This window comes from Chelonoidis abingdonii, chromosome 5 (assembly GCF_003597395.2).
Source record: "Chelonoidis abingdonii isolate Lonesome George chromosome 5, CheloAbing_2.0, whole genome shotgun sequence".
Classification (NCBI taxonomy): domain Eukaryota; kingdom Metazoa; phylum Chordata; order Testudines; family Testudinidae; genus Chelonoidis; species Chelonoidis abingdonii.
In genome coordinates, this window is record NC_133773.1 from 91,133,099 (window position 1) to 91,152,647 (window position 19,549).

General features: G+C 41.7%; 1 protein-coding gene across 1 annotated transcript in view; it reads left to right on the forward strand.

Moving 5' to 3' along the window:
* Positions 1–511: 511 nt before the first annotated feature.
* Positions 512–19,549, forward strand: part of LONRF1 (LON peptidase N-terminal domain and ring finger 1) — a 43,845-nt gene continuing 24,807 nt past the window's right edge. Inside the window, exons 1-3 of the mRNA XM_032796837.2 lie at positions 512–601; positions 1,217–5,677; positions 11,741–11,859. Of these exons, the coding sequence (XP_032652728.1) occupies positions 5,053–5,677; positions 11,741–11,859 (744 nt within the window). The 5' untranslated portion in view covers positions 512–601; positions 1,217–5,052. The remainder of the gene's footprint in view (positions 602–1,216; positions 5,678–11,740; positions 11,860–19,549) is intronic.

Below are 19,549 nucleotides of genomic sequence, written 5' to 3' on the forward strand. Positions count from 1 at the left end.
GCCTTAGCTGTGAGCAGCTTAAGCAGCCATTCTTCAGCACTGGGATGGTGTAAATAAGAATTTTAGATTTCATTTCAGAGACTGTTCAGACCTCACATACACAAGAGACTTTCCATTCCCCAGTGGGAGGTAAGCCTCAAATAGGAGTGTAAGTATGCAAAACTGGCCTCCACCTCACCTCTCCTTCTACCATATCTCTGCTCATGACATCAACAAACACTTAAAGGACTCTGAACTGGAGGAAAGGTCCCTGGCTGAAAGGAAATCCAGCTTGAGAAAGATACTTGCTTTAAATCCTATTAGCTTGTTAAAGTTTAGGAATTATCTTGTGTTATCTTTTTATTTTATTTTGTAACTAATCTTGACTTTTATGTATTATCACTTGTAATCATTTAAAATCTGCCTTTCTGTAGTTAATAAACTTATTTTATTGTTTTATCTTAACCAGTGTGTATTTAGATTAAAGTATGTGGGAAACTCCATTTGAGATAACAAAGTTGGTGCATTATTATTTTCTTTTGTTAAAATGACAGACTGTGAGCTTATACTGTCTGGGGGATACTGTGCAATATTATATGCACATTTCTGGGGTCAAGGCTATGTGATACAGCATGGCCAGAGGGCAGCATAAGGGTGTTAGCAGGGGGCCTTATTCCCTGCCAAGGGAGGAAGGTTTGCTTTAGATTAACTAAAACAGCTGTGGCCAATTAGAGCACCTGACTCCAGTTAGAGCACCTGACTCCAGTCATGGGATATAAACCCCTGCTTCAGTCAGACAGGGGGTGGTAGTTGAAGGAGAAAGGTTGGATTGGAGCAGAGTGCAGATTGCAGAAGAGAAGAGTTTGTCCAGAGAGAAATAGAAGGTTTGGAGGAGTGCTGCGGTGGATTGGGAAGCCCAACAGAAACCCTAGGTAAGGGGCACCAGGCTTGTATAGAAGAGAGGCGAGAAGCCCTTCACAAGCTGACGGGTATGAGAGGGAAGTAACCCAGGGGAAGAAACCGCTAGTCAAGTGGTTCACCACAACCCCAGGGCCCCTGGGTTGGGACCTGGAGTAGAGGGCGGGCCCAGGTCCCTCCCTCTCCACTCCCCTCCTCCAAGGACACTAGGGGAGTGATTAAGAACTGGTTCAGAGGCAAGCAATATCGCCCTGAACCTACCTCAGAGAAGAGAAAGCGCGAGACCCAGAGAACAATACCGGCAATTTGCCACAGCTAGGACTAAGAACATGTGGGTGTCACCCTATAAGTAATTTATGAGTGGCTAGCTAGTAGCACTCAATATTGTGTGGCTGGGAGCAAATTACATGCCAGGGGCTGTGTGAGAGAAGAACCTGGAGAGGTGGCTGTTCAGCAGCAAAGCAGTGTAAGTGGTATCCCAGGGTAGAGAATTAAGGGGGTACAGCTGTTCAGCACTCTTGATTGAATGCTGGGGAATGTCACAGCCATATTTTAAAAGGAATTTCACAGACTAAATTTGTATGACACCTTTCCTGGAATTGACTACACAGTTACTAAGCATAGTGAAATCCAAGCCAATTAGCTCATTCATTCTTTCAGCCACACAAAACTTCTTGCTCAAATTTTATAGGTCCAGTCTTCAGATTGAATTTTTCCAGTTTTTGAATAGATACTCTTGGTCCAGTCAATGTCCACTTGAGACTAATTAGGCAGTTCACTTTGGATCCCCTATTCCTTAGCCTTTTTAGCATGTCCGGTGTCAGGGTTCCCTCCCCACTCTGAACTCTAGGGTACAGACATGGGGACCTGCATGAAAGACCTCCAAGCTTATTCTACCAGCTTAGGTTAAAAACTCTCCAAGGCACAAATTCTCCCTTGTACCTTGGATTAGGTAATGCTGCCACCACCAAGTGATTAGACAAAACTCAGGAAAAGGACCACTTGGAGTTCCTACTGCCCCCGAATATCTCTCCAAGCCCTACACCACCTTTCTTGGCGATGCTTGAGAATAAACAAGATGAGCACAGACCAACCTTGGGTTTTTTAGAACACACACAAAAAATCTGATTCTTTAAAAAAACAGAACTTTATTAGAAAGAGGGTAAAAGAAGCAGCTCTTTAAAATTAGAATGGAAGATAATCTCACAGGGCAATCAGATTCAAAACACAGAGGATTTCCCTCTGGGCAAAACTTTAAAGTTACAAAAAGAAAACCAGGAATACACCTCCCTCTCAGCACAGAGAAAATCACAAGCCAAAATAAAAGTAAGCTAACGCATTCCCTTGCTAGTACTTACTAATTCTAATGGAGTTGGACTGCTTGCTTTCTTGATCTGTCTCCAGCAAGCACCCAAAACAGACAAAACAAAGCCTTCCCTCTTCCCCCAAGATTTGAAAGTATCTTGTCCCCTTATTGGTCCTTTTGGTCAGGTGCCAGCTAGGGTACCTGAGCTTCTTAACCCTTTACAGGTAACAGATTTTGTGTCTCTGGCCAGGAGGGATTTTATAGTACTGTACAAGGTTGTTACCCTTCCCTTTATATTTATGACATCTGGTCTAATAACTTACATCTGAGACTGTGTCAACTATTCCCATACACATAATCGGTGTTTGGCTATTGATTGTATAATAGAATCTGTTATTATTTAACTGCCCAGATCTAAACAAAAGCTTTGGGTCTCATACTTGTACCTCCATTAAGCTTTGCCTCTTCAGTTTGGTGTTCCCCATTTTCCAGATTTGGGACAGAAGCTTTTGCTAGACACTTTCAACTGTTTTGGCCTGCCTTCAATTTATAGCAATCTTTCTTTGTGGCTACTCTTGTCATAGTACCAGCACTTAACTGAATTGTTTGGCAATAATGCAAAAAAGCAATTTTTTATTTATTATTTTTTACAAACTAAATGTATCTGTTTGAATTGTTCAGTAAGATCATGAACCAGATTAGAATCCACTTTTTATCATACATATTGGACACAGAGCTGTACTTCCAGGGCTCATGCTGATCAGTTTCCATCTTCCTCACTAGTGGTTGCTTCCTCTTTTGACGAACTACTGCAAGGAAATATTAAAGTTCTGTGGTCTCTCGTCTCCTTTTGCTGATCTTGATCTGCAAGTCCAACTCCAGCTGTGCATCTATAAATTGGTCCATTATCAAATGCCTCTCCTTCTCGCTCTTAACTCAGCCAGGCTAGCTCAAAACTGCATGTTAAGGGTCTGTATCAGGTCTGGATAAGCAGTCTCTTTTCTGGGGGTAAGTTCTGCAGGATGGAAAGAGCTGGGACCCCTAACCTGGCTGCTTGAAACCTTCCTTTCTGTCCCATTTACCACCCATTCATTTTAGTTGAATTGAGCCAATAAGTCTCCCAGGGAGCTTTTTTCCCCTCAAAGATATGGGGATTTTGCATTATTTGAACTGGGAAACCTACAGATGCTGCTTTAGTTACTTTTGTGAAACTTCCAGATCTTAAATTCTTTTGTGAAGGGTCCAGCTCCTGTGTTAAGTCTTGTTTTACATCCTGATGCCCGTTTTTGATTCCTGCAAGCACCTCCATTATTTGTTCTATCTTGGTTTAACAGCTCGCTCTCTCTCTCCCTAGAAACTAGATCCCACCTCTAACACAGTTGTTGTCCCTCTTTGAGGTGAGCAGCAACTCAAAGTTGAGAGTCCCAATGATGCTTATTTAGAAGTAGACATTGCAGGAGTCTAGTATTTTTTGATGCAACTGGGTTTATTTACAAAGAATGCACAGAATCCTGCTTTTCCCAATGCAGGGGGCACAAAGGAGCAATTATTTAGCTTATAGCCCCAAGCCTCTTCAGCTACCAGACCCGAACACACGCACTCTGGCTTTTTCTAGAGTCATCGACTACAGCTTGGCTTTCCTCCTTCTCTCTCTGTTCTTACCTGTCCATTCCTTCCCCCCAACACCTACCCAAAGTGCTACTCCACCAAAATTTCCTGCACACACCTTTCATCTGAGAAGGGGGCTTATGCTTACAGTTATGTTCATTGTGTGAACCTTCAATCTCAATTGAGCTCAGGCTTCAATATGTCTGTTAGTCTATAAGGTGCCAGAGGACTCTTTGCTACTTTTACAGATCCAGACTAACACAGCTACCCCTCTGATACTTCAATCTCAATGTGGTGTTAACTCACCCTCTAATTTCACCCAGATCCGTAACAGGATAGGGTCTAGCACAGCGGGATCCTGGCTCCTGAGATGGGCTCCTAGGCTTTATAGTAACATAAACAATAAGTTGCCTTCAATCCCAGCTGAAATGCTGCAGGTTACAATGCCTCATTGAGTGCTGTCCCGGGCAGTTTGGCACCGACAGATCACTCAGCACAAGCTGGAAGAAGCATCTTGCTCCCATGAGAGCCAGAGTCAGGCAAAGGCACTGTTTAAAGCTATTTGAGAAAAGTACATGTGTGTATTTAGCTGGTGGGCAGGGAGCAGGTTCTGCATAATAGGGGCGCTATGGAGCACAGAGGTTCAGGCATTTTTAGCACCACTGGGCTGTTTCTTCTCCACCTGCCTGTTTGCTGGAGCATCTTGGGCACTAGGTCTCAAGCCCACTAGCTCCCCCGAGAACCCCTCCAGCCGCGCTGACCTGCGCGACCTCCCTAACGCCAAGCGCCTCACTGGCACCGAGTCTCCGCCCATTTCCCTACGCCCTGCCCACCACCCCGGCGGGCTCCTCCCTCGGCGCCTCTAGGCCCCGCCCTCTCCTCGCTGAGCTATGTTTTGTAATCGCCTCCGCCCCCTCCCCCACGCCGTGCCTCTCAGCCAATGGCGAGTGCACGTTGTGGTCAGATGATGCAGCTTTTTATGTAATCCAGCGGCGGGTCTGCGGTGATGTTTGAAAGGGGGTTAAGGTTTAACGGCCGCTCCGTGAAGCTGCTGCTATAGGGCGCGCGGATGTTGCGCCTGTCACCCGCTTAAGTGTCTACGCCCCCAACTCCCCACCGTTGCGAGTGCCTCGGGGCCCTGCGCAGAGCAGAGCCCGGCTACCGCCGCGCCGCGAGGAGCGCCACACCCCCCTCTGGGATCCGGACGGCGACCGGGGAGCAGGGTGTGGGCTCGTCGCAGGATGGCGGCGTCGTCGTCGGTGGTTGTGAGCTCGGAGGGGTCCCCGGAGCCAAGGGACAGCGGGTGGCTCCGCGGGGAGCCCGAAGGGGAGCAGGAGCGGCTGCTGCGGCGCGGGGAACTGCTGGCCGCGGGGAACCACCTGAAGGAAGCGCTGGAGACTTACTCGGCGGCGCTGCGTCTCGGGCTGCCCGCGGGACCCCGCCGCCTCGAGACCCTTGTGGACTGTCTGGTGCTGAACTACCGCCTCCGACAGGGGCTGGACTGGAGCCGGGCCCAGGGGGCCCAGGAGGAGGGAGGCGGCGCGGCCGCAGGGCCGCTGACCTGCTGCGGCTGCCGGGGCTTCCTGGCCGAGCCAGTGACCGCTCCGTGCGGGCACAGCTACTGCCGCCGCTGCCTCCGGAGGGAGCTGCGCTCCCGCTGCCGCCTGTGCCGGGACCTGCTGCTGCCGCCGGACGGGGGTGGCTGCGCCGCCCAGCTCCGGACCAGCGTCGTCCTCAACCAGTTGGCGGAGAAGTGGTTCCCGGCCGAGTGTGAGAGGGCGCGGACCGGCAACCGGCTGGGGGAGCTGCTGAGTCAGGGGTGCTTCCGAGAGAGCCTGAGTGCCGCCAGCCAGGCCTTGCGAGCAGGTAATGGGCAGCGGGGTAGGCCGACTCAGCCTGCGCGCTGGGTCCTGGCACCCCCCCCCCCCGGTCTGCACCCGGGGGGGCAGGGTGAGGGGACCCGCTTCGGCCGGGACTTGGCTCCTCGAGTGTGCCGCTGGGAGCTGGATGTCTTTGGCTCCTGTCACTTCATCTCCTCCGTGCCCTTTACAGCTCAGTCGGGAAGGAATCGAAGCCAGGATGAAGTAAGCGGCCGAAATCACGAGGGAAAGCTGGCAGGGGTAGGCCCTTTGAAACAAGTCTGAAGTTTGCTAGAGCTCCAGGAGTTGTTTTTTCTAATGTCACTAACTTACTACGGGAACGAGCAGCGAGAGAACCGATTGTGGGGCTGCAAGAGGGCTGTCTGGTGAGCAGATACACGTGAGGGGTACGTGTGGAGTGGGGCGCACAGCTCCTCTACTGCAAACCTTTTCCCAATCAGTTTTTTCCTTGCCTCCGACGTAGACGTTGGACGGTGACAGGGTATCTTAGAATCACGGTTGCTGTATTTGCCTTGTTTCCAAAGAGAGAGCTGTTTTCCCAGCCTTTCAAGTGTGTCACTGAGACATTTCCCAGCAGGCCAGATCTAGTTGCATAAGCAGAGGGGCATGGAGGGGGACAGGTTGTGTAATGCTAGTGACATCACAGATGGGTGTGGTAGGAGTTTTATAATACACTGTTGCTAGAGAGGGCAAGGGGTGAGGTGAAAGAGTATGCTTGGATTATTATTTATTGAGCACTGGCAGTAGCTTGGCTCTGTACATACGCATATGGGATCACTGTATCAGTGAGGTTAGTCTGGCTCACCCAAGCATTTTGATACCATAGAGGTGAGCAGGACATAAACACCTAGACAGAAACAATGCCAGGTTCCCTCTTATGGTGCCTTAGTTCTGGTATGGAAGACTGAATTTGGTTAAGTGCTAATGTCTTTATTTTCAGTATGGTTGTTCAGAAACTTAGTCTGAAATTATACTTTTTTAACATTTCGTTTTTAATACTTGGGGACTGCATTTATGGAACTGCCAGCTGCAGAGGGAAAAAAGTTTAGATATCAAGCTAACTTATTCATTTGACACAAGTCTCTTTTTCTGGTCCATACTAGGGAGAAATGTTAGCTGCCATTTCAGAATAAACTGTTGTCAAAATCATATCTTAAGCAGGTGTGTAACAGAATGTTTCAGACATCTCTTGGAAGTATAATATGTGTGGATGTAAGCTATTTTGATTGTAGCAGTGTCCTAAACTATTTTTTATCACAGTTGTAGCATCCTGTGTCAATGTGGCCAAAGAAGCATGGAGTATTGAGAGTGATTTATTTTTAAACTAGAAACTTCTTAAGAATTAAGTATTTTATTTTAATCTAGAATTTAGCATTGTGGCACGCACATAGAAGGGAATCAAACAAATGAAGTAAAATCTAAATGGCTTTTGGATTGTAAATGGGTCTCTGATTATAAACATTTATATGGAAGACACACACCACTTTATGGTTTAGGATTTTTGCGGAAGTGGAAGAAGAGAGATGGGTTTGTCTGGTTAGACATTAAGAACCTAAATGATCTCTTTTCCTCTCCATGGCACAGCTTATGGCTCTGACTATCATAATATTTGAGGTGTCTATGAATGAAAAGTTTCGGAGTAGCGGCCGTGTTAGTCTGTATCCACAAAAAGAACAGGAGTACTTGTGGCACCTAAGAGACTAACAAATTTATTTGAGCATAAGCTTTCGTGGGCTACAGCCCACTTCATCGAATGCATAGAATGGAACATACAGCAAGAAGATATTTATACATACAGAGAACATGAAAAGGTGGACGTAGCCGTACCAACTGTAAGAGGCCAATCAATTGAGATGAGCTATCATCAGCAGGAGAAAAAAGTTAATTGTTTCTAATTTGCATATTAAGTTCAACACTGTCTTTGGATAGGTTGTAGATCTTTGAGGCACTGGAGAGGTTTTAGTTGGGGGCTGAAGGTGACAGCTAGTGGCGTTCTGTTGTTTTCTTTGTTGGGCCTGTCCTGTAGTAGGTGACACCACTAGCCATTCTCTTTTTTATGAATGAATAGTTTTTTTTAATTACATTGTGGTACCGAGTTTACATTTAGGTTTGGGTTTAACAAATGGCAGGTAAAACCTGAAAACATAGCTTTCAATCTTAATATTTATCCACAGTTTTCTTATGCAGATTATAATGCATATATTAGATTGCAGATTCTGAGATTTACTCAGACTACGATCCTTTGTACATTGTCTTTTCCTTTGTATAGCCGAAAAAACTCAGTGTTCCAAGTACTGACTAATTATACAATAAAAGTTCTTACTCCATATGGTAGTTCTAATGTGTTAGAGGTGTTAAAGACAGCTGTATAAATCTATAATAGATGTCATACGTATTTCGGGCCCTTTAAATTCATTGATCTGTGAGTGTGTTCTTACAAGACATTGCTGTAAGTAAATAAGGCAGATTTACGATTCTGTTAGTATATATTCTGAGCTATTGGCTTGGCAAGTTTTTTTTCCTCCAGTAACAGAGGAATTCTCACAAAGGCTCAGTTTGAGAGAGAAGGAAACAATATTAGCTTACTCTTTTTAAAAATAATTCCCTTAGTTAGATGTGTTTTAAAGAAGCTTTTCTCCTTGTCAGCCCATCTTAGTTCTACTTTACCGAGACATACAGTCCAAAATCAAATTGACATAAATTTTTTGCCCTAAATTGAGCTTAATGCCATAAACTCAGCTTTAGTTAGGTTAAAAGAGAAGATGAGTTGTAAAGGAACAAACCCTTATTTAAATAACTGCTTTTAATAACTCTCTCCTATTATTTGGTACGTGAATTAATTATAAACATGGAAGTTTGCCCCTAACTCTTCACAAATGTGAGGATGGGTAGTTCTTATGCTGAATAATTTGAAATGAAGTAGAAGTCGTTAAAAGGATGCTGTCAGGTTAAAATCAGAATAAAGGCATCTTGAGTCTTTTAGCTTAGCATGTACCTCCTATCGCCCACATAACTGATATAGTTGCAACTCCACCACTTAGTAAATTATACTGTGATCATAAATAGTGTGATCTGAATTTTGTAGCTTTCTTTTTATCTTGAGTATTTTCATAATATTTCTTTTAGCATATCCAAAATACCATAATACTTATTTGATTTCCTCCTGAATAACATTTTAATTTGGTGAAACTGAAAGTTTTGGAGTACAAATGTATATCTTACAGTTTATGCTGCTTGCTTATTTTTTGATATCTTTATGTTTGAACAATTAAACTGGCTAGTTGTATTCTCACTTCTGTAGTTTGTAATAGAACAGTGGTTTGATGTTTGCAATCTAGATGTTGCATGGATATATTTTTAGTTTTTATAAAAAGCATATGCTTAACCTAAAGTTGGGGTCAAAGCTGACCTGACCGTATTTCTTTAATCATTGCAATTCTGGGACAGACGGTTAAAAACAGCTTGCAGTTTTGCAAGTACAGTCACTCCCATTTGGAAATAGGATTTATACCTGCTATATGCATATTGGGTAGTTACTGGCTGATAACATGTTAATGAGCCTATCATAAGCCTAACTCCCAAATCTGGACCTTAGCGTCCACAAATATGGGTGCCTAGCATGAACCTCCAAGCTTAATTACTACCTTGGATCTTATCTCGCTGCCACCAGACAGGAATTACAGCGCCTGCCTCGCTCTGGTCCCCCAAACTTTCCCTGGAGGGACCCCAAGACTCAGACTCTGAGTTTCACAACAAAGGGAAATAACCCACTTCCCTTCCCCCTCTCCCTCCCACCGACTGTCCTCTCTGGGCTAACCTGGGAGTACTGTTGCAGATCTCTTTACACACAAACCAAGAAGCATGTCTCCTCTCTATTCCACAAAGAGCAAACCCCAAATACAAGAACGAAATGATTCTCTCCTTCCCCTTCCCACCAATTCCCTGGTGCTCGCAGAGCTTACCTCCGTAGATTCTAACACAAAGAATTCCCTCCCTTCGTCCTTCGCCTACACGAAGAGAAAACTCAACAGTCTTAAAAAGAAACTTTATATAAAGAAAGAATAAGACTAAGAATAAACTCTGCATCAAGTGACATACAGGGATTGCTGTAAGAAAATATGAATAAATAGTCTGATCCAAAAAGATATCCAATTTGAACATTCCAAACGCTACACACATGTAAATACAACCAACCAACAAAAAGCCTATATTGTTTTTTCTCTGTACTACATTTGGAAACAGGAAGATTAGAAGATAGAAAGAACCTCTCATAGCTGAGAGACAGACAAAGACTCAGACCCCAAAAATTCCCTCTCCGACTTTAAAAATCGGGTTCCTGATTGGCCCCTGTCAGGTGTTTGGTTCCCTTTGTTAACCCTTTACAAGTAAAAGAAACATTAACCCTTAGCTATCTGTTTGTGACAGAGCCAGCTTTACTTCTAATGGCTCCTTGAAATATGTAACTACTTATGCTAAACAATCTGTTCCATTTTGTATTTAGTCACTTTGTATTTAGCTGTGAAGCTCTGGGTATGTTTCCCAAACCTGAAGATCTGTGTAAGTTCAAAAGTGTCGTCTCTCTCTCTCCAGTAGAAATTGGACCAATAAAATACGTACTTCACTCACCTTGTTTCTCTAATATCTGGAGCCCAACACGGCTACAGCAACACTGCATACAACGTAATGTGGCATTTATTTAGGTTATGCTTACAAAATTGCACATGCAGATTTAGGCCATGATTTTGCAAACACTTTTGCACACAAGTAACTTTACACATGAGAAGGTCCACTAAAGTAAACTGAACTACTCACATGTATGAAGCTAATGTACATATTGTGCCAAATGAGGCCTTAAAGGCCTGATTAAGACCCTTTAAATCACGGCCCATCATTTTGTACAACTCCATTCAAAACAACTGTCCTATCTCTTTTTGGAAAGAGGCTTGGTGTGAATAGTGTGTTAAAGGGACACTCAATTCAGGTGAGACTTCAATTTATCATTTTCTTCAAAAAGTCAGGCAAATGAGGACTGGCAAAATGTTAATATTAATAGAAATGTTCTGACATTTAAAATTCAAATTTATTTAAGGGACATTGTTGATTCAGAATCCAGCCAATAAAAAACCAGAAAGTTAAGTACACCTCTACCCCAATATAACACTGTTCTTGGGAGCCAAAAAATCTTAGTGCGTTAAAGGTGAAACCGCATTATATTGAACTTGCTTTGATCCGCTGGAGTGTGCAGCCCGCCCCCGGAGCACTGCTTTACAGTGTTATATCTGAATTCAGATATATTAGGTCGCATTACATCGGGGTGGAGGTGTAATTTCAAGTACTATACCTGTTGCCAAGTCCTCTATCAGTGCTTGTGGTTTTTTATAGTCTCGTATTCTTTGAGACCTTTTCTCTATAACACTTGGAATCCTGACACACAGTGGTGCTTGAGAATTGCAGTGAAATTGATCAGTCTAACTTCCTGGCCTAGACAGAGTGAAATGTTAACTTACTTCTTACAGCAGAAAAGGTAGAAGTAAATTAGACTTTTTATAACTGGCATAAGTGCTTTGAACTAAAATGATTTTACTTTTCTCGGTAGTCTCTCTGTGCGAAGGTAAGACATTTAAAAAAAAAACCTAAACAAAGTGTAATGTACATGTGAATGCAAAAGTAACTTGCAGATACTTTGACTGTCCATGTTAAGTATATTACAAAATTTATCTGGGCTTCTTGAGTAGGTTTCAAATTTTACCTTTTCATTTTTACAACTAATAAGTAGTTTTATCGAGGTTTTTTTAAATTAAAACCTAAGATTATGAGAGTACATTAGAATGGACTATCTTTAAGATTTAAGGGAGGTTCCAAATATTTTGCAGAGCATTTGAAGTAAACATTGTTCTCAAAACTATTAAATTTAGGGAAGCCATTGCACTTTTTAAAAAATAGTCTAGTATGCTTGTGGGTTTTGTTATCTAATAGGAATGTTTTAACTTTTTTAGTTGGATCAAAGTATGTATGTATGTAAATAAAACTAAAAATATTTTGTTTTCAGATCCCAGTGACTTGATGTTAAGAGTTTACAGAGCTGAATCATATGCTGGCCTCCAAGAGTTTAAAACAGCCATAGAAGATCTAAATTTTATCATTTCTAAAATGTCAGATTGGCCAGAGGTAAGTTGGTTTGTAATCTGCGTGTTTTTTAAAATCTGAATTTGTCTACAATGCTAAATTGTGGTGTTCAAATCGCATCAAAATAATTTCGCTGACCCAGTTACCCTTACTTTATTTAAACTTTCAAATCAGTGTTTTCTGAATGCTTATTTTAAAAAACAAAAGCAAACCCACCCTTAAATCTGGGAGTCAGTGAGATGTGAAAAATACTGCTTTTCTGTGTCCTTGTTTATATTTTTATCAATTTTGATTTTAAACTCTTCAAGTGGAAGCAGAGAAAGTCTTGTCCTTTTTTTCTTTTTGTCAGTGAATTTCCCTGATGCTGTGTGAATATTAAAAAAAAAAAAAAAAAGATGAATAATTTTTTTGTTCTTCTATGATAAAGACCTCCTTCCCTTCAAATACATAAATAAAGGATTAGTCCCAATCCACCAGTGACTCACAGGAAGGTTCTAGGTGGGTTGCCACATTCTGGACTCTTAGCTTATCACTGAGCCCTGGCCTAGGCAAACCTAAATTTCTTCTGGCCTGAAGAGGAGCTTGCGGGGCAGGAGGGTATTGGAGAGTGAGCCTATCTCTCACTGACGACCCCACTGTGGTGGCTTCCATCCCTCAGGGCTGGGCCTGGCTCCTCGCTTGGACATTGTGATCTGGTGCATGGTGTCTCAGTGCCACTTAGGGTTACTCTGGCCATACAGGTATGGCCAGGCCAAACTTTAGCGGTGCTGTAAACCCATGCACCAGGTTGCAATATCAATCAGGTTTGGCCCAGCTACTCTCCTGTCATGGACAGGAGCCGCTGCCACTGTTGCAAGATGAGAAAGTTGCGGGCTTGGTCTCCAGCTCCCCCTTACCTCTGCATCGGGCTGGGATTAGGGTTGTAGTGCCTGCATTGGGAGTGCTATGTGCAATGGTGGGTCACAGAAAGACAAAATGCAGTTGATGAGTCACTTTAGTAAAATGTTTGGGAACTCCTGGACAAGGCTAAAGATGTTTGCTTTCAAACCAGAGAAAGTCTATTACCATTTTGTTGCTATTAAATAGACAACTCTATTTTATTAGTATTAAGTTTGAAACTAGCTTGCTGTTACAGGCTCGATTTTGACGTGCCCTGTAGTGTGACAAAACCTAACTAAGCTGTCTGAAACTTCAGACTTCTGTTCTATGCTATCTTTCTAAAAAAACTTGGATGAGGCATTCGGGAAGCAGGACAGTCAGAAGCTGAGATGGTTTTCACTTCTGAAACATCTTGTTCATGAGTTTTTTGTTGCAGTTTTGATTCTAAAACAGCTTTTTGTAAGTCTGGATTTGTTTAAAATTGGTTTTGGCATATTTTCCTGACTATGGTGTGGTGATAGAAAGAGGAGGGCAAGGCAATCCATGGGTTGGAAGAATTTGGAAAGGACGGGGTCCCTATGGTTTGTTAGCTTTTCTTGGATTTCTAACAGAGCAGTTTGTTTGAGAATGGTGAAGCCTTGCAGAAATCTCCATGGTGGAGCTAAAAGCAGGGACACCATTAACTGGAAATCTAATCATGTCCATAAACTATTTTAGTTTCTAGTGTTACCTCTGCTGCCGAGTCCCGCTGGCAGTTTTTGTGGTCTTATAGGCACAGTATCCTGTTTTTAAATGTTTTTTTACTCTCCTGTTGTATAAAAGACTTGCAAAAGGAGGAAAATGACTATATAGAAGAAATAATAAAACTGACAACACAAAATGGAGTCAAATGCACAACGTAAACAAACTAAAAACAAAGTGCTTTTCTGTATTCTTTTGGCTGTAACAAAAGCAGCTTTTTTTTCAGATGGAAGCATTTTTTTGTGTGTGGGTTTTTTTTTTTTTTCCCCAATATGCCTTTCAGTTCCTGAAGGGGGAAAATTTTCAACAGCTATTAGTGCAAGTGAATTTTTCTTGTGAATTAAAAATGAAGATATTTCTTGTCTTAAAGTGGTTATCAAAAACTTCATGAAAGACCATCAATGCCTTCAGCTCACACACAAGGTGTGATAGTTACATAGGGTGAGATAGTTACATAGGGTGAAAGATTTTTGATTCTCCAATATTTGATTCATGCTGTCTAATTTTAAATGTTACCTTAATTTTGAATTTCCAGGCTTTCTTTTTTTTAAAAAAAGAGAAATTATCATTCTCTTAAGAGAAAACACTTGAAAATGTAAATATTTACAAATTTAACTCCAGCTTAACAAGTTCATTGCTTGGGAGTTGTGGATGACTCCAGATGTGGTGCAGGTAGCTGTAATCACTTAAAGGCAGGATCTTTCTGGGAAAATGTGCTGTTTGTATATGGAATCAGTAACTTAGTTTGGAGATTTGAATGAAAATTGAATTATATCTGCAAATATCTCACTTTAGAGTTCTGCACTTAGTGTGAAAATATAAGCTCTCACATTCATTAAAGCATTTAAACATTAAATAACACTTGGAGTAGTCCTGTAAGTGAAGGTGTACACAGTTGTCAGCCAGGACTAAAAACTTCAGATTTTTATATCGTTCTTAGAAGACACTTTTCTCTTCATATCTAGTTTTGAAGTAAGGAGAGACTCATTTTCATTGTTAGATAAATAAAACTACATTTTTCCGCAAGCTCTTATCTGTCAATAAAACTTATTTTACAGAAATACTAAATCCTCCTTGTGGCAAAACTTGTTCAAAATGTGCTTTCAGAACGTATATTCACTTCTCCATATTCCTGGAGAGAAATTCAGGTTCTTGTGAACAAAGCTTCTCAAAAATTGAGTTTGCTGTATAACTTCCTCCAACAAAGTCCGAAGACCTTTTTAGCCCCCATTCCTAAAAAGGTGGACATGTAAGAGGAAAGCCTTGTATGACATGTAGAGGAATCCTTCTTCTCTTCTCCAAGAAATCTGCTTCAGATGAGTAAAGGCAGAGATTTTCTTAGAAGGAAATCTGCTTTCATCGAACAGCCATAGTAGGGAAACTATCGCAGCCATTTGTTGTGAAATTACGGAAGCCACTCCATAGGTAAAGCTGCACTGAATTTCCTTTTTATAAACTTGGTTTTGGCCTACTTATCTAAAATTATTATAAAAAGTCATATTGGCCTCAATATTATTAGGAAAAGTTGTAGTGAATTGGACAAGGTGTTTCCAAATTGTGACGCCCTAAATGTGTACATCAGGATTCAAAAAGTCCTAGGTTTTCATCTTTTCATAGCAAAAACCCTGAAAGAGGAGAGAATCTAGTTTACTGACTCATAACTGAGATCTAGTTATCTAGTGCTCAGGAATGAAATCAGTTCATTAAAGTCAAATATAAAAAGTTTTTAACTTTTGTATTTGGAGCATGAGCTCAAATAAACTTAATAGTTCATATTACATGATTGCTGGAGACATGAGTTTTCAATTTTTAAAAAATTGTAAGTAGCTAGCTTTTTCTCTAGGTTAGAACAGAGGGCTTCAGCAGTGAGAGTATTACTGTCACTGGGGAAACTTGTCAATGGAAAAGGTAGCTGATGGGGAGGATGAGGGACCATTCATTAATTTAAAGCCTAGCCCAGACCATGTGGAGCCTCTTTTTGCTCTGTTCCAGCATCCCTACCCTCCCTATCCTGTACTGGTAGCTTTGACACTATTTTGCAGATGCTGCAAGCCTGACCAGTTGCCTGTTTTGGGATCAAGAAGGAATTTTTCTTCTTATAAAAGCCAAATTGGCCGAGGCCTGGGTAGTGCAGTTAAATAGGAGTAGGATTGAGTAAATAGTGAAAGGACATTAATTTGTTGCAACTTGGCAGTCAGTTTCCAGTGGGGTTAAAAGGAATGGTTCCCAGAATTGAAAGACATGGGATTTTACTGATGGGTCCTGTGCTTATGGGATAAGGGGAGATCTTCATGGTCTGAGGTCCCCCCCCTTAATACCTGTTGCCCCCCTTTTGGGTGGGATTAGGGTGATAGGACTCAGAAGAGCTGAGTTCTAGGGGTAGGCTGAGGAGAGTCTACTCCAAGTTATGGGTTGTATAGTAGGACCACTGTAGCTCCCACACTGGACCCATTTAAAATGCTTGATATGTATGAGAGTAGGTATGACAGGGCAGGTAGCACCCCTCTTCTGTGTTAATCTGTAACTTTTATTAAATTGATCACTTAAAATCCATCCCTATGTTTTTCCTTTTTTTTCTGTCATCTGGATATGATGGCAATTTTTCCACTCAAAGGCTTGTGGGGTGGGAGATGGCACATGGCAACATGTCTTTCAAGTCTTCGTATAGGGATTTTACCTTTTCCTGCAGTCCTCAAAGGTAAGTAGGAGAGTGTACCCCACAAAGCCGCCATCTTACCCAGTCTCCCTTTCCTGTGGACCTCCTGAATAGGGGAATGCTGTTCCTGCAGACCTTGAAATACAGTAAAACCTCAGAGTTACGAACTGACCAATCAACCACACACCTCATTTGGAACCAGAAGTATGCAATCAGGCAGCATCAGAGAAGGAAGAAAGCAAACACAGTACAGTACTGTGTTAAATATAAACTACTAAAAAAAAGAACATTTTTAAAAAAATTTCATGGGGTAAGGAAACTCTGCTTGTTTCATTTAAATTAAGGTGGTTGAAAGCAGCATTTTTATTCTGCTTAGTAAAGTTTAAAAGGTGTATTAAGCAGGGTGGATACAAATCAATGATTTTTAGAAATAATAAAAATGGATTTTTTGTTTGTTGGATTTTTTATTTAAATCAGATTTTTTTTAATAAAATGCTTTTTGAGGAGAAAACCTAAGGATCGTTTTAATTAAGATATCTCATCGTGGAATAGGGATTATAAATTCATGTTCCATAGAATCTCTATGGATAGTAAGCCATAGAATCCCCCCGCGGGCTGCACAGTGAGCCGTATGTTGTGCAGGTCTGTTAAATGTATACCCCAAATCAAGAAACACAGTAAAAGACCTGAAAAAGAGCCACTGTGGCGTAAAACCATGTAAAAGAAGCAGTGAGAGATAAAAAGGCATCTTTTAAAAAGTGGAAGTCAGATCCTAGTGAGGTAAATAGAAAGGAGCATAAACATTGCCAAATTAAGTGTAAAAATGTAATAAGAAAAGCCAAAGAGGAGTCTGAAGAACAGCTAGCCAAAAACTACAAAGGTAATAAGTGTTTTTTAAGTACATCAGAAGCAGGAAGCCTGCTAAACAACCAGTGGGGCCCCTGGATGATCGAGATACAAAAGGAACGCTTAAGGACGATAAAGTCATTGTGGAGAAACTAAACAAATTCTTTTCTTCAGTCTTCACGGCTGAGGATGTTAGGGAGATTCCCAAACCTGATCTGGCTTTTCTAGGTGACAAATCTGAGGAACTGTCACAGATTGAAGTGTCACTAGAGGAGATTTTGGAATTAATTGATAAACTTAACAGTGACAAGTCACCAGGGCCAGATGGCATACACCCAAGAGTTCTGAAGGAACTCAGATGTGAGGTTGCGGAATTATTAACTGTTGTTTGTAACCTGTCCTTTAAATTGGCTTCTGTACCCAAAGACTGGAAGATAGCTACTGTAACACCAATATTTAAAAAGAGCTCTAGAGGTGATCCTGGCAATTACAGACTGGTAAGTCTAACATCAGTGCCAGGCAGATTAGTTGAAACAATAGTAAAGAATAAAATTGTCAGACACCTCGAAGAACATAAACTGTTGGACAAAAGTCAACATGGTTTCTGTAAAGGGAAATCGTGTCTTACTAGTCTATTGGAGTTCTTTGAAGGGGTCAGCAAACATGTGGACAAGGGAGATCCAGTGGACATAGTGTCCTTAGATTTCCAAAAAGCCTTTGACAAGGTCCCTCACCAAAGGCTCTTATGTAAATTAAGTTGTCATGGGATAAAAGGGAAGGTCCTTTCATGGATTGAGAACTGGTTAGAAGACAGGGAACAAAGGGTAGGAATAAATGGTAAATTCTCAGAATGGAGGGGGTAACTAGTGGTGTTCCCCACGGGTCTGTCCTAAAACCAATCCTATACAATTTATTCACAAATGATCTGGAGAAAGGGTTAAACAGTGAGGTGCCAAAGTTTGCAGATGATACTAAACTGCTCAAGATAGTTAAGACCAAACAGACTGTGAAGAACTTCAAAAAGATCTCACAAAACTAAAAGCAGCAGAGAATCCTGTGGCACCTTATAGACTAACGGAGGTTTTGGAGCATGCATCTGACGAAGTGGGTATTTACCCACGAAAGCTCATGCTTCAAAATCTCCGTTAGTCTATAAAGTGCCGCAGGATTCTCTGCTGCTTTTACAGATCCAGACTAACACGGCTTCCCCTCTAATACTTGTCACAAAACTAAGTGATTGGACAACAAAATGGCAAATGAAATTTAATGTGGATAAATGTAAAGTAATGCACATTGAAAAAAATAACCCCAACTATACATACAGTATGAAGGGGGATAATTTAGCTACAACAAGTCAGGAAGAAGATCTTGGAGTCATCGTGGATAGTTCTCTGAAGACGTCCACGCAGTGTGCAGAAGCAGTCAAAAAAGCAAACAAGATGTTAGGAATCATTAAAAAGGGGATAGGGAATAAGATGGAGAATATATTTTTGCCCTTATATAAATAGATGTTATGCCCACATCTTGAATACTGCGTACAGATCTGGTCGTCTCATCTCATCTCAAAAAAGATATACTGGCACTAGAAAATGTTCAGAGAAGGACAACTAAAATGATTGGGCGTTTGGAACGGGTCCCATATGAGGAGAGATTAAAGAGGCTTGGACTTTTCAGCTTGGAAAAGAGGAGACTAAGGGGGGGATAGGATAGGATAGGTATAACTGTAGAAACTAACCTGAAAAGATTTCAAAATAAATTACTGTTTAAAAATGTATAGTGTGTGCTTTCTAAAAATGAAACCTACCATATATACTTGTTCATAAACTGAATATTTTTGGTAAAAAAAGTGACGCATCAAAGAGCAGAGGTCAGCTTATAAATGGCTTATACACCAAAATTTGATGATTTTAAACTCTATGGAATCATTGAATTGAATATCTAATACATTGCCGTTTTTGTTTATCTGGAGCGTCTGTAGGCATGGAGCCCCTCAGCTATTTATGGCCGCAGTTCGCCATTTCCAGCCAATGGGAGCTGTGGGAAGTGGCGCACAACTTCCCGCAGCTCCCATTGGCTGGGAACAGCAAACCGTGGACATTGGGAGCTGAGAGACTCCGTGTCTGCAGACGCGCCAAGTAAACAAAACATCCCGACCCGCCAGCAGCTTAGCCTGATGGGCCGGGAGCCAAAGTTTGCCAACCCCTGAAATATAGGGTTGGCTTATGAAAGGGTCATACAGTTTTTGCTATTTTTACCTAACCATCTTGGAGGGTCAGCTTATAAACGAACAGGCTAATGAATGAGTACATATGGTATATCTATCTCTGAGTTGCAAAGAGTATGTGTTAAGGTTATAACTACTAACAAGAATGCACTTTTATGTAGAAAACCATGATTAAATCGAGTCTTCCTGACTAGTGATTTAAGTTAAATCCACCCTGGTATTAAGTCAATGCTCAATTGTAAACTTTTGAAAGAACAGCTATAATGTTTTGTCACGAACATTTCAGAGTTATGAACAATCTCCATTCCTGAGTTATAACTGCGGTTCTACTGCAGCTGTGTGGAGGAAGGAGACTAGAGAGCATGGTATGTTCCTCCTTTCTGTGG